The sequence below is a fragment of the Rana temporaria genome, chromosome 1 (assembly GCF_905171775.1).
Source record: "Rana temporaria chromosome 1, aRanTem1.1, whole genome shotgun sequence".
In the NCBI taxonomy this organism is placed as follows: domain Eukaryota; kingdom Metazoa; phylum Chordata; class Amphibia; order Anura; family Ranidae; genus Rana; species Rana temporaria.
Genome location: NC_053489.1, coordinates 632336590 through 632351514, shown reverse-complemented (window position 1 = coordinate 632351514; position 14925 = coordinate 632336590). Strand labels below are relative to the sequence as shown.

Genomic DNA, 14925 nt, shown 5'->3' with positions numbered 1-14925 from the left:
AACCCTGCTACCTTACCTGCAAAACACCTTTCTGTTATCCTTAAATAACCCAGCTGAACTAAAAAACCCCAGCACCTGCAGCTTTGCTCTAAACTAAACCTAATAACTATACCTAAACTAAACCTAGTCCCATGCCATGAACCCATGAGGAAAGGGGGGCCTAAGCGGCTATCCCTTTCAAATCCCATTCAGAGTGTGTGGTATATTATATTTTTATATATATGTGTGTGTGTATTGCTGTAATCATCAAGGGCAGGACATTTTTGGGGTGGCTGTTGTGATGGAAAGTTATGGCAATAGCAAGAACTATATACTATATATATATTTTTTTTTTCTGCTAATATTTTGTGCCAGATTACCCTTAATAATAGAAGATATCAATTTACCATCAAATGAAAGCCCAATTTATCCTGAAAAGAAAACAAGGAATAATTCATCTGGATACACTAAGGCCCCATACACACGACCAAACATGTCTGCTGAAACTGGTCCGCGGGCCAGTTTCAGCAGACATGTTCGGTCGTGTGTAGGCCCGAGCGGACAGGATTCCAGCAAACATTTGCCCGCCGGGCCTTTTCCCAGCGGGCAAATATTCCTGGACTTGTTTTAAAACAGTCCGCTGGAATCCTGCCCGCTCGGACATGTTCGGTCGTCTGTACAGACCTACCGTACATGTCCGAGCACCCGCCATCCCTCGCATGCGTCGAATGACTTCGACGCATGCGTGGAAGCATTTAACTGGCAGGCACGCCCACGTCATCGACGCGGCGACACCGCGGACACGCCCCGCGTATTGTTTACGCGCGGATTTCTGTACGATGGTTAGTACAGCCATCGTACAGGAAGCCCCGGGCAGACATGTACGGTGAAAACGGTCCGGCGGACCGGTTTCATCGTACATGTTTGCCCGTGTGTACACGGCCTAAGTAGTTGCAATATGTACAGTTTTACTAACACATGTCAAAATTGCAAAACTGTGTTCAGGCGTTGGGATTTGTTTTATCCTCCGTCATGAAAGGGTTCGTGTGTATTTAGCCGTTTATCTGGAGTTCAGTTTTAAAGTGTCAAATAATGTCTTATTGCGACTGTCTCAAAGAGCGTACCATCTCACTGAATGAATAAAAATTCTACTTTACCCCTGCAGCTTCAAAACATGGAAGCACTGCTAATATAAAGCAGGATATGATGGGCGATTACTGAAATGTATTCAGCTTATACCTGCACAGCATATAAAATATAACTTATTTGAATCCATTAAAATCACATCGAGGACTATGCCATGGGCTGGCATGTATCAATTTATGGCTCGTCTGTGATTTTTAACGGATTCAAATAAAACTTTTATACGCATCGGGTCTGGAGGAGATTACGAGTTAGTCTGGGGTAGCCTGCTTATTGATGCAGGTTTAAATAGCGGTCCTTGGATGTGGCAAACTTTCAAAATCTAGCACTGCCCTGCTTCAGCCTTGTTTACTTGCCACATTTTAAGTAGTTGTAAACGCTTACATATACCCAATGAAGTGACTAGCCTCAGGTGATACACAGAGATGAAACAAATCCTCCTACAAAAGTTGTACCTGTTAATCTGTAGAATCCAGAGTCATTCGAAGTTTACAGATCAAAGGCTATTTCTGAGCTCTAGCAGGCAGGGGGCGGAGATCTAATGTCACACACATAATCCTGAAAGCTGAGTGTAATCAGAGACCTGAGTGGAGGGAATGGAAACACCTCACTCTCCACAGTCTCATAGGGAAACATGCATTCACCTGCTGTATGCTGAATGGGGATGGGGATGTCCCCTAGGATTCTGTTATGTCAGCATAACCTGGCAGAAGGGACTCATGCAGATAGTAGAGGAAAGAAAGAGCAGGCAGAAATCACACTCAGTGCCTGGGAGTAAGGCAAGTACACACTACAGAAGGATATGCTTTGTTCGTTTTTCATTTCACAGGTTTACAACCACTTTAAAGGCACTCTTTGTGATTTTATTGCTCACACAGTTGTTAACTGCCTCTGACAACACAAAGAGATACAGTATAATGGTGTGACACACTTTAGATACATTCCCCATGATGTAGAGTAAATAATTATGGGAGTCCAGCTGAGAGAGCATGACTTCTCTATTGAAGGGATTGTATAGTCGTTTTAGATATTTTTTAAGAGCCATTTAATTAAGGGTAAAACAAACGGTAATGCCTAAGCACAATTTTGCAACTTTGACATGAGTAGGTAAAACTGTACATATCATCACAACTACTTTTTGCATCCAGGTGGATTATACTGCATTTTTTTTTAGGACAAATTGGGCATTCATTGGGTGGTATATGGTAATGGAGATCTCCTGAGTTTTTTTTTTTGTTTTATCATCAAAGAGACACTGGCCCAAAATAATAATAATAAAAAAAATTAAATTTAGCTGCATATTTATTGCTACTACCATAACATTCCACCAAAGAACAACCCAAAATAAGTTCTATTGACGATCGCAGTAATACCACATATGTGTATGTTAGTTGTTGTTTGTACATGTAGAACAGCCCTGAAACAATAGTGCACATTTTGCTTCTTTTTTAATCCCTAAAACACACTGGCCCAGATTCAAAGAGATTTGCTCTTTTTTTGCGGAGCCAGAGGGCAAAGATTTTGCCCTGCGCCCCCGCAAATTTGCGCCGCTGCCCTCGATTCACGGAGCAGTAGCTCCTTAAACTGCGAGGGCGCGCCGGCAAAATTGCTGGTGTAAGCGGGAATCATTTAAATTAGGCGCGCTCCCACTATGAGCGTAGAGCGCATGCTCCGTCGGGAAACTTTCCCAATGTGCATTGCGGCAAATGACGTAGCAAGGAAGTCATTTGCTTCAAAGTGAACGGCGTCCAGCGCCATCCACGAATCACTTACGCAAACAACGTAAAATTTGAACGTCGCGACGCGGGAAGGGCGGGTATACTTTAGCATTGGCTGCCCCTACTATTAGAAGGGGCAGCCTTATGCTAAAGACGCCGTACGGAAACTCTGTACCTTGCGTACGCAGGGCCCGCGCAACTTTGTGAATCGGTGTTAGTATGCAATTTGCATACTATACGCTGATCACAATGGGAGCGCCCCCTATCGGTCAACGCAAGAATGCAGCCTAAAATCAGCGTGGCATAAGAGCCTTATGCCACGCAGATTTTAGGCTGCAGTCGGCGTTACAATGTTCCTGAATAAGCAGCATTCGTAACGCCGGAGCAAGTAAGCAATTGCACTGCGTAACCTATGGTTACGCAGGCGCAATTGCTTACTGAATCTGGGCCACTGTCAACTATACTAATTAAAAAAAAAATATTTTGGCACAAAAACAAACAAACCTGACCCTGACCTTGACCCAAACACTAACCCTGGCACTGACCTAGATCAAACCTGACACAATCGTTTTTTTAACCGATGGTGTGTAGACGCGACGGACCATCAGTCTGCTTCATCGGTTAATCGATGAAAATGGTCCATCGGTCCATTCTCATCGGATGGACTGATCGTGTGTATGCGGCATTAGAGATGGTCTTGACTGATGACATAGGGGACATTTTGCAGTACATTGGCCGTTCTTGTCTGAGAGGAAGGGTATATAAGCGCAAGGGAGAATCTTTAGTTGGGTTTGGGGCTGCATATTTGCGTACGCTCTGCATCGGGTAAACAATTTGTAGCCCCTGTTAGATTTTTTATTTTTTTTTCCCTTATTGGGAAGATTTCCCTTCACTGTCCCATAGTCAAAACAGTAAGCAATAGGAAATCTTTGCAAAATAATGGAATCCCTTGGGGCCCCCCCAGGTCACCAGAACTTGTTCCCCCATTGGAATAAATTCCCTCTATTAATTTTTTGGGGACAATCCACAATTTGGGATTTTTTTACTTTCACTTTCAATGATAATGGTAAACAGGACAAATATAGAGGGTGAATCTCTCTGTAGTGGGGGCACAGACAGCGATAAAAGCCTGATAGGTGCTCTAACCTCTCTCCACTCTATCCAAAGCCAAAAAATACAAAAACGTTTTGCCTTTAGTTATACTTTAAATGCAAGTAGTTTGACTAAACAGAGGCTGAATAGGCAGAAGAACTAACCAAGTCTAATGACTGGCTCCTAGTCTCTTACGTGATATTTCTGGTCTGATTTCCCTTGGTTTGACCCTGGCACAGCAGGTCATCACCTCCTACCCTGGTCAGGGTGCCTTCCTCCTCCAGGTTTGTCCTCCGCCGATTGTAGATCATGAGATGTCATATACAGGATCTATCAGCATTCAGTCATTCTATTCCAAACCCTTACAAACCCTGCCTGCGCTATTCAGAGGTGTGCTGACACCACAATTACAAACACCATCCTGTCCTTGCCTTAAAACAAAAAGAGCAGTCAGTGCAGCAGTGTAAACGATTACGGATTCATGGCATGTGTCAGCTATAATAATGGTAGTTTGCAGAACCTATTAATGTTCCTCTCTTCCAGGCAGCCCCTGTCCCTCCACATCCCTTCTCTATTAACACAACTGATTTGTACATGAAATGCTATCAGACCATTTTTCCGCACCCTTCACTGGTGTTTACAATGACCTTTTAAGTTTAAAAACCTCCAGGGTCTGTTAGTCATTTTATTCATCATGTAAGTTGACAATGAGGCATGACTCAGAATGCCCCATATTACTGTGCTAGGTTAAAGCAGAACTCCACTTTGTTTTTTGGGATTTTTTTGTTATCATTGCTGCTTGGGTGGTCCAGACTCCATTTCTTTTTTTTTTTCCTCGTGCATCACAGCTCCATGTTCTACATGCAGGCAGTGTTAATTTTCTCGACTAAAACCAACAAAAACATTTTAGTTGACTAACTATGCAGTGGAATAACGTCTTTACAGGATGTCTCCAATTTACAAGCCAACCTCAATGCTCTGTGTAATTGGGCGAATATTCGGCACATAAGGTTTAATGTTGATAAATGTAAAGTTATGCACTTGGGGGCTAAGAATATGCATGCATCATACATACTAGGGGGAGTACAACTGGGGGGATCTGTAGTGGAAAATGATCTGGGGGATCATAAGCTCAATAATAGCATGCAAGGCCAAGCTGCGGTTTCCAAAGCGAGCAAAGTCCTTTCTTGTATTAAGAGAGGTATGGACTCCAGAGAGAGAGATATCCTTTTGCCCCTGTACAAATCATTAGTAAGACCTCATCTGGAATATGCAGTTCAGTTTTGGGCTCCAGTTCTCAAAAAGGATATCAGAGAACTGGAGAAAGTGCAGAGAAGGGCAACCAAACTGATAAGAGGCATGGAGGAGCTCAGCTATGAGGAAAGATTAGAAGAAATACATTTATTCACTCTTGACAAGAGGAGAATAAAGAGGGATATAATCAACATGTACAAATATTTTGGGTCCATATTAGTGAACTTGGTGTTGAGTTATTCACTTTACGGTCAACACTGAGGACAAGGGGGCACTCTTTACGTCTAGAGGAAAAGAGATTTCATCTCCAAATACGGAAAGGTTTCTTCTAAGTAAGAGCTGTGAAAATGTGGAATAGACTCCCTCCAGAGGTGGTGTAGTGGTCAGGGGTTAACGCCGTTTACGATATTCCATTCCACCAACCCAAGACAGCTTATCCGCCACTCCACAATCCAGACAAGACCCATTCCATTCCCCAGAATAACGAGACACGCAGCTCTGTTCTCTGGTTCCAAACGGATCAACACTTTAATGGTAAACTCAGGCTGGTTATATACAGTTAGAAACCAAATCTGGACAATGACACAACTCCACCCACACATGACACAAGGAACTTCAATACACATTCCGTTAGATAATGACATTCAGATGAGCTAATTACTACTCATTACCCAGACGTTCTGACTCTGCGATAAGTTGTTCTCACCTGCTACATAAAACACATTCCTTTAGTAAACATAATTGACATGCTAAACCACTACACCTGAAAGGTCAGACATCTGACCTTTCAGACTGCCAACACATATCTATCATCAATAGAACTTTCACACAATGCAGGGTTAGTTAGCATAGCACAATGAAATATCTTAGGAGCCAGACTTAATTAACACAATAGACAAAAGAATGCTCCGGAATCAGGACATCATTACTTCTAGCCTTTACGACCCACTAAGTATATGCTTAATTGGGTCCATACATTCTGGTAAGCCTCCAATTTACCTTGGTGGTGGATTTATGACATATCTTCACTTCATGTTCTCAACACTAAGTCACATTTTGTTGGACTAATATATTCTTTTGAATTTTCTATGGGACTTTATCATTCCAATGAATTTTGATTTATTTTTGGTTCTTATTTATGTACTTTGAGCACTTTTGGTGCTATTTATCTACGGTTTTGAGATTTATTTTACATTTTTCTCTGTCAGTTCACATATAATTAGCGCTACACTTTTTTGTTCTACATCCAGAAAGTATTCACTTTTTCCACATTTTGTTATGTTACATTTTTTTTTCCAAAATGTATTAAATTCATTATTTTCCTCAAAATTCTACAAACAATACCCCATAATGACAACGTGAAAGACATTTGTTTGAAATCTTTGCAAATGTATTGAAAATAAAAAACAAAAAAAATCACACGTACATAAAAATTCACAGCTATAGCAAATGCTATAGTGTTTACATTTGTGATCGGTCACAACAAGGATCACAAGTTACAGAGCCACTCAGATCAGCTCTGTACACTGTTTCTGTTATACGATCCCAGCCTGCACACTGATCACCCAAAGGTGGTTTCTGAAGTGCTGTCAATAAATGGAACTGCAGAAATAGCCTGCCACGACTCATACACATTCATAAAACGTAACCCTAAGGGCTCTTTTACACGGGCGGCCCGTTCAGGTCCGCCTGTTAGTTTTTTAGCCGGACCTGAACGGGCGCTCCGTGCTCCTCTATGGAGCCACGGATGTCAACGGTGACATGCCCCGCAGACATCTGACCCGCTCCGATCCGCCAAAGTGTGACGGAGGAAAAACCTACTTTTCCATCCGTCTGGCAGATCGGATCGGATGAACACGGACAGACGGTCTGTGGTCATCCGATCCCCCATAGGGGAGAGCGGAGAAAAGACAGGGCGGTCCCTGCACAGTGTGCGGGGACCGCCCTGTCATCCGCCGGCTCAGCAGGGGTTATACAGAGCGATCCCCGCTGAGCAAGCGGAGGTTCACGGGGCCGATCATTACTGGTCCGCCCCATGTGAAAAGGGCCTTACTCTGCTCCAATCCTCAGAAATCTTCAAGTAAAATCTATAGGGAATCCAACACTTCTAATTGTGTCAAGCTCTGTGGTTCCCTGCAGTTAGTACAGCTTTCTCCATCTGACCTGCACCCATTAAGGGGAACAGTAGTGATGTGGGAAGTCAGCAGCAAGTACCTGCGGGGACCCAAAAGATTGACAAAAGTGTTAGGCCTCATTCACACAAGGCGGATCAGCCAGCGGCATCCGCCAGCTCAGAGGGATATCTCTCCGTTGATCCGGCGGATGACAGGTCCCTCTCAGCGGGGAGGGGCTTGTCGAGCGCCGCTGCTTGTCTATGGAGAGATCAGACGAAAACCGTCAGCATTTCCGTTTTCATCAGATCTCACCCGATCCGATTCACCAGGAAGGATGACGACGTATTGCCATGGTCACCGCTGACATTTGACGCTTCATAGACTTGTATGGAGCGCCTGTTCAGGTCTGCCGAAAAAACTGACAGGCAGACCTCAACGGTCCACCCGTGTGAAAGGGCCTTAGTTTCCCTTCAGATTTATGAGCATTGGAATGGAGAACTTCAATGGCACAGGAAAGGTTGGCATGTATATTCTTTACTAGGTATGACTTGGTTAAAAAAAAAAAAAAAAAGTTTGCAACAAGTTTGCACTGACTTCAGTTTCATTTTTCCGATTTGCATACTTGTCACAAGTCAGTGTTTCAGGAAGCACTGGGACAGCCAGGCAACTAGCATTGTCAAAATGTAGCCAGATATGACATCCCTGTTATCTCCCAGAAAACAGGTTTTCCTTCAACACCATTAAAAGGGGTTTCTAACTATGCAGACAATAGAATAAATAAATGTGCTCCTGCATCTAAGCATGGCCTACCTTTTCCTCTGCATGTTTCATGATTGCCTCTGCCTCTACGCTGGCCTCCTTCTGTTGCCGATGCTGAGCCTCCATCTGTTTCTTGGTGTCCAAATTGCATTCCGCTGTCAAAGCTACCATCTTTCTATGATGTTCCTCTTGTATTTTCTTCTCAAGGTCACGCCAGTGACCCCTCACGACAGAACTTATTTTCTTTTCCTCTAGTGAGTAGAGGGTCCCAGCCCCTGTCATTTCTTTCAGCAGAATCCCAGTCACATCTTTGCAGACCTGAATCCGACACACTTCTAAATATGCATCTGCCTGAGTCAGACCAGCTATCTCCGAGCTGCAAAGAGACAGAAAAATATAAAGTCACTACAGATTACAGGTAAAGCAATCAAAGCAACATAGCCAGTGAAAGGTAAAAGTACCCATTGCAACTTGATCAGTGTCTTCCAAACTGCTTGATTTTGGGAGTTTGCACTACTTTCTATCACTAATAAAAAAACAGGTTTTCAATCACTTACTTTTTCTGTTCCCCAGTGGCGTCACTAGGGTTGGTGTCACCTGGTGCAGCAAAACAAAATTCAAGTACTCGCCAATACCGATTACCGATATTTTTTTAATGTCATGTGACAGTTTTCAAGCCACAATACAGACTAATATCTTCTTTATAATTATGCACGCACTGATGGGCACCGATAGGTGGCACACACTGATGGGCACCGATAGGTGGCACGCACTGATGGGTGGTACGCACTGATGGGTGGCACGCAATGATAAGCACTGATAGGTGGCACACACTGATGGCTGGCAGTGGTACTGGCTGGATGGGCACTAACAGATGTCACTGATGAGCACTGATTGATGGCTGGCATTTATAGGGATGAGAGGATTTATTTTTCTATGCTGCCTCTGTGACCCCCATCTTGGTACACCCTGCTTTCGGCCTCAATAAAGCAGCAGCGGACATCTTGTTACAGCCAGCCCAAACTACTTGGGCTGGGTGTAACAAGATGGGCGTTGCAGATTTTCAGGCACTGACAGTGTACCGGCAACACGGAGCATCACTTCCTTTACCGAATGTGATGGCTCCGGTCGCCGATGGATCATGATGCGGCTGCAGGCTTAACCGCCTGCGGACTCTCCACTCCGCTCTGCTCTCCACCCCTCTCCGCCCTCTGCTCACTGACTTCTCCCATCCCAGGTATCGGCAACAGGCATCGGGAGCACAAGTACTCGCGCAAATGCTCAGTATCGGTCCCGATACCGATGCTAGTATCGGGACAACCCTAGAAGAAAGGTAACAGCGCCCTCTGCAGGGACAACCCAATCCATACACCAGGTCCACTCACAGGTGCCGACGCTCGATGTGTCCCAACACAGTCCAATGCAACAGTAGTACAAAGAGCCGGCAAAACTGTAGTCCTGGAAGTGTCATTTATTGGTACATCAAAGTGACATTAAAACAATAATACTGATGCGTTTTGGCAATAGCCTTAGTTGAAGCTGCTATAGCTGGCATAGCTACGACTAAGGCTGTTGCTGAAACGCATCAAAATGATTGTTTTATTATCACTTTGATGTACCAATAAACACTTTAAGGACTACAGTTTTGCTCTTCTTACTACTGTCACATACTGTATATGCTAATGGGAGAAAAAGTACAAGACCAATGGTGTTTACTAGGACCTAAGGATTGTTAATGGGCCAGGGCAAAATGACTGCATGTGTGACAATCATCTCACGTCCACTGATACTATTACTCGTAAATCTCCCTGACACTTCCCACAATCAAACATTCAGCACACATAAAAAGGGAAAGCTTTCTGATGCAAGACAGATTCTTATCTCCACCACAATCTATCTATCTTGTCAGCAAACAGAGAACATATTAACACACGACATGATAAAGAGCAGAAGTCAGGCAGCTGTATGATCACAGGACCACTGAACAGCATGGCACGAAAGGTTAATCTGATGAAGTTAGTTGCCATGCCCATCACTGTCACTCAAAATGATCCAACTCAATTCATACAACGGCTGTCTTCAGAAGCATCATCTGCGAGCATTCTATCACTTTGTGTTCTGTTACACTAGGATAAGCACAGACAAAGCGCACAGAACATAAAGTGAACCTGCCCCATAAAATTCTATCATAAAGAAGCAACGAATAAACTCCAAAACTTAAAGTAAAAGTCCACCCTAAAAAGAAAATCCCTATAGACATCATCCACAATCTAACACTAACCTGTAAAGAAAAAAATCAGTATACAGTGCCTTGAAAAAGTCTTCATACCCCTTGACATTTTCCACATTTTATCATATTACAACCAAAAATGTAAACATATTGGGCCAGATTCAAGAAGCAATTGCGCCTGTGTAACCATCGGTTACACAGCGCAATTGCTTACTTGCTCCGGCGTAGCGAATGCTCCCGATTCAGGAACATCGCTACGCCGACTGCAGCCTAAAATCTGCGTGGCATAAGGCTCTTATGCCACGCAGATTTTAGGCTGCATTCTTGCGTTGGCCGCTAGGGGGCGCTCCCATTGTGATCTGTGTATAGTATGCAAATTGCATACTAACACCGATTCACAACGTTGCGCGAGCCCTGCATACGCAAATTACGTAGTTTGCGTACGTCGGGTTTCGCATAAGGTTACACATCCTAATAGCAGGCGCAGCCAATGCTATAGGATACCCGACGTTCCCGCGTGGCGACGTTCGAATTTTACGTCGTTTGCGTAAGTGAATCGTGAATGGCGCTGGACGCCATTCACGTTCACTTTGAAGCAAATGACGTCTGTGACGGTATCGGTATGATATCCCCGTCAAACAGTCCCTTCTTCCCATAACAGAACATCACAGAATAATCCACACATGAGGCAAGGCTGAATGCTGGAACCAGACAGACTTTAATAGTATAACACACAGCTTATATATAATTTCCAAAACTGTTAGGCCCCATACACACGATAGAATCCATCCGCTGAAAAATCCCAGCGAATGGGTTTCAGCGGATAGATCCTATGGTGTGTACACTCCAGCGGATCTGTTTCCGCGGATATTTTTCCCCTGGGATGGATTCCAGCAGATCAAATATTTGCCGACATGCTAAACAAATCTATCCGCTGGAATCCATCCCAACGGATGGATCCGCTGGTCTGTATAGACTCACCGGATCCATCCGTCCGAAGGGATCCCCTGCATGCGTCGTAATGATTCGACGCATGCGTGGAATTCCTTATATGACAGCCTCGCGCACGCCGCCGCGTCATAATCGCGGCGACGGCGCGACACGTCATCGCCAGAGGATTTCGGCGCGGATTTCAATGCGATGGTGTGTACACTCCATCGCATGGAGATCCGCTGAAATCCTCGAGAGGATTTATCCGCGGAAACGGTCCGCTGGACCGAATTCGCGGATAAATCCTCTCGTGTGTATGGGGCCTTACAATGACAAATCTCCGCCCCCCTCACACTGGGGCTTCCATACAGATCATGGGCAGACATTTCGGAGCCGATTCTGAAAACACATTTTCTTTAGATAATGACATCTGTGGAGTTAATTACTAGGTGTAACAGAATACATTATCTAGACAGCCTGACCACAATGAAGCAATCAGAATAATTAACCTGAGCCCCTTCTAATCACAGTAAACAGTAACCACAGGGCTTCTTCACACAACACACTAGATCAATTAACATTTCAACAGCCTGTTAGCAGAGGGAGTTACACCTGAAATCACCTTCTAACACAGCATTAACCAAGCAGGGAGAATTTAAACTGAAGCATCCTTCACAACGTCCTTGTTACGTCATTTGCCGCAATGCACGTCGGGAAAGTTTCCCGACGGAGCATGCGCTGTACGCTCGGCGCGGGAGCGCGCCTAATTTAAATGATTCCCATCCCCGGCGGGATCATTTACATTGCGCGCGCTTACGCCGGGCAATTTTGCCGGCGCGCCCTCGCAATTTACGGAGCTACTGCTCCGTGAATCGAGGGCAGCGCAAATTATTTGCGGGGGTGGAGGGCAAAATCGTTGCCCTGTGCCTCCGCAAATAATGCGCAAGTCGTACCTGAATCCGGGCCATTGAGTTTATGTGATAGACCAACACAAAGTGACACATAATTGTGAAGTGGATGGAAAATGATGAATGGTTTTCCATTTTTTTTTACTAATAAATATCTGAAAAGTGTGGCGTGCATTTGTATTTAGCCCCCTTTACTCTGATACCCCTAATTAAAATCTAGTTGAACCAATTGCCTTCAAAAGTCACCTAATTAGTTAATAGAGCCCACCTGTCTGTAATTTAATCTCAGTATAAATATAGCTCTTCTGTGATGCCCTCAGTTAGAGAACCTTAGTAAACAAACAGCATCATGAAGGGCATTGAACACACCAGACAGGGACAGGTCAGGGAGAAGTTTAAAGCAGGGTTAGGTTATAAAAAAATATCCCAAGCTTTGAATATCTCATGGAGCACTGTTCAATCCATCATCCGAAAATGGAAAGAGTATGACACAACTGCAAACCTACCAAGTCATGGCCGTTCACCTAAACTGACAGGCCGGGCAAGGAGAGCATTAATCGGAGAAGAGCCAAGAGGCCCATGGTAACTCTGGAGGAGCTGCAGAGATCCACAGCTCAGTTTGGAGAATCTGTCCACAGGACAACCAGTGCACTCCACAAATCTGGCCTTAAAGTGGTTGTAAACCCTTTACAACCACTTTATGCTACAGGTAAACCTATAATAAGGCTTACCTGTAGCTACCCAGGATATCTCCTAAACCTGCACAGTTTAGGAGATATAGTCTTTCCCCTGCGTGTGCCGATGTCATAGGCACATGCGTACTAGAGCAAGCCGAAGCAACGGCACGTATGCACATGCACAGGAGTGAAGTCATTGCGGCTCCGGAGCCATGATACCAGGAAGTAACCCCCAGGAGAGATGTCGCCGGCTGGAGGGGGGTATGAGGACCGCTGCAGGGGCTTTAAATTGAGGAAAGTAATTCATAATGAGCTAGTATGCTTTATCTTGCAATTTTTTTTTATAGGATTTACATCCACTTTAATGGAAGAGTGGCAAGAAGAAAGACATTGTTTTAAGCAAGCCATAAGAAGTCTCATTTGCAGTTTGTGAGAAGTCATGTGGAGGACACAGCAAACATGTGGAAGAAGGTGCTCTGGTAAGATGAGACCAACATGTAACCTTTTGGCCTAAAAACAAAAAAACCTTGTTTGGTGGAAAACTAACACTGCACATCACCCTGAACACACCATCCCCACCGTGAAACATGGTGGTGGCAGCATCATGTCGTGGGGATGCCTTTCTTCAGCAGGAACAGGGAAGCTGGTCAGAGTTGATGGGAAGATAGATGGAGCCAAATACAGGGCAAGGTTAGGCTACTTTCACACTGGGGCAGGGGCATTAGCGATAAAGCGTCGCTAGTTTTAGTGGCGGGTTTCGACCTCTAGCGGGGAACTTTCATCCCCCGCTAGCGGCCGAGGAAAGGGTTAAAAACGCTTGAAAAGCGGTGCTGCCGAAGTGCTTTGCAGGCGCTTCGGCAGCTGTGCCCATTGCAATGACAGAGGCGGTGTAGGAGGGGTGTATACACCTCTCCCGTACCATCCCAAAGATGCTGATTGTAGGACTTTTTTTCCCATCCTGCAAGCGCACCACCCCAGCACTTGGGCTTTTCCACTGGGGAGGCTTGAGAGGCGCTTTTCAGGCGCTATTTTTAGCGCTGAAATGTCTAAAAAACGCCCCAGTGTGAAAAAGGTCTTGGAAGAAAACCTGTCAGTCTGCAAAAGACATGAGACTGGGGCGGAGCTTCACCTTCCAGCAGGACAACGACCATAAACATACAGCCAGAGCTACAATGGAATGGTTTAGATCAATTCATATTGTCCAAACCTAAATCCAATTGAGAATCTGCTGTTCACAGATGTTCTCCATCCAATCTGACAGAGCTTGAGCTATTTTGCAAAGAAGAATGGGCACAAATGTCACTCTCTAGATGTGCAAAGCTGGTAGAGACATCCCCAAAAAGACTTGCAGCTCTAATTGCAGTGAAAGGAGGTTCTACAAAGGATTGACTCAGGGGGGCTGAATACAAATGCACACCACACTTTTCACATATTTATTTGTAAAACATTTTGAAAACCATTTATAATTTTCCTTTCACTTCACAATTATGTGCCACTTTGTGTTGGTCCATCACATAAAATACATTTATGTTTATGGTTGTAACATGACAAAATGTGGAAAACTTCAAGGAGGTATGAATACTTTTTCAAGGCACTGCAAATACCTTTTCGGAAGCTGATCCAACCCAATCTCCAGCGGCAGAAGCTCTGCAGAGAACAAAGCGGACAACGGCTGTCAAATGAATGGAGAGTGACATCACCCATAGACTTACTATGGGGCTTCTGTTGTCAGATGTGTCCTCTGCGCCCGCCTCTGGCCCCCCAACAAATCCCAGAGGGCAGAGTGGTGCTCAGTGATTCGTTGGGGGCCACAAAAGATATATACAGGTGAAACTCGAAAAATTTGAATATCGTGCAAAAGTTCATTTATTTCACTAATGCAACTTAAAAGGTGAAACTAATATATGAGATAGACTCATTACATGCAAAGCAAGAAAGTTCAAGCTGTGATTTGTCATAATTGTGATGATTATGGCTTACAGCTCATGAAAACCCCAAATCCACAATCTCAGAAAATTTGAATATTGTGAAAAGGTGCAATATTCTAGGCTCAAAGTGTCCCACTCTAATCAGCTAATTAAGCCATAACACCTGCAAAGGGTTCCTGAGCCTTTAAATCAG

At 44.4% G+C, this 14925-nt stretch overlaps 1 protein-coding gene across 2 annotated transcripts in view; it reads right to left on the bottom strand.

Annotated features, from left to right (window-relative positions):
* The window catches only part of EVC2 (EvC ciliary complex subunit 2), a 270686-nt gene that overhangs the window by 112187 nt on the left and 143574 nt on the right, over nt 1-14925 (bottom strand). For both annotated transcript variants that reach the window (XM_040335408.1, XM_040335409.1), the window contains one exon: nt 8111-8435. In XM_040335408.1, coding sequence (XP_040191342.1) covers nt 8111-8435 — 325 coding nt within the window. The remainder of the gene's footprint in view (nt 1-8110; nt 8436-14925) is intronic.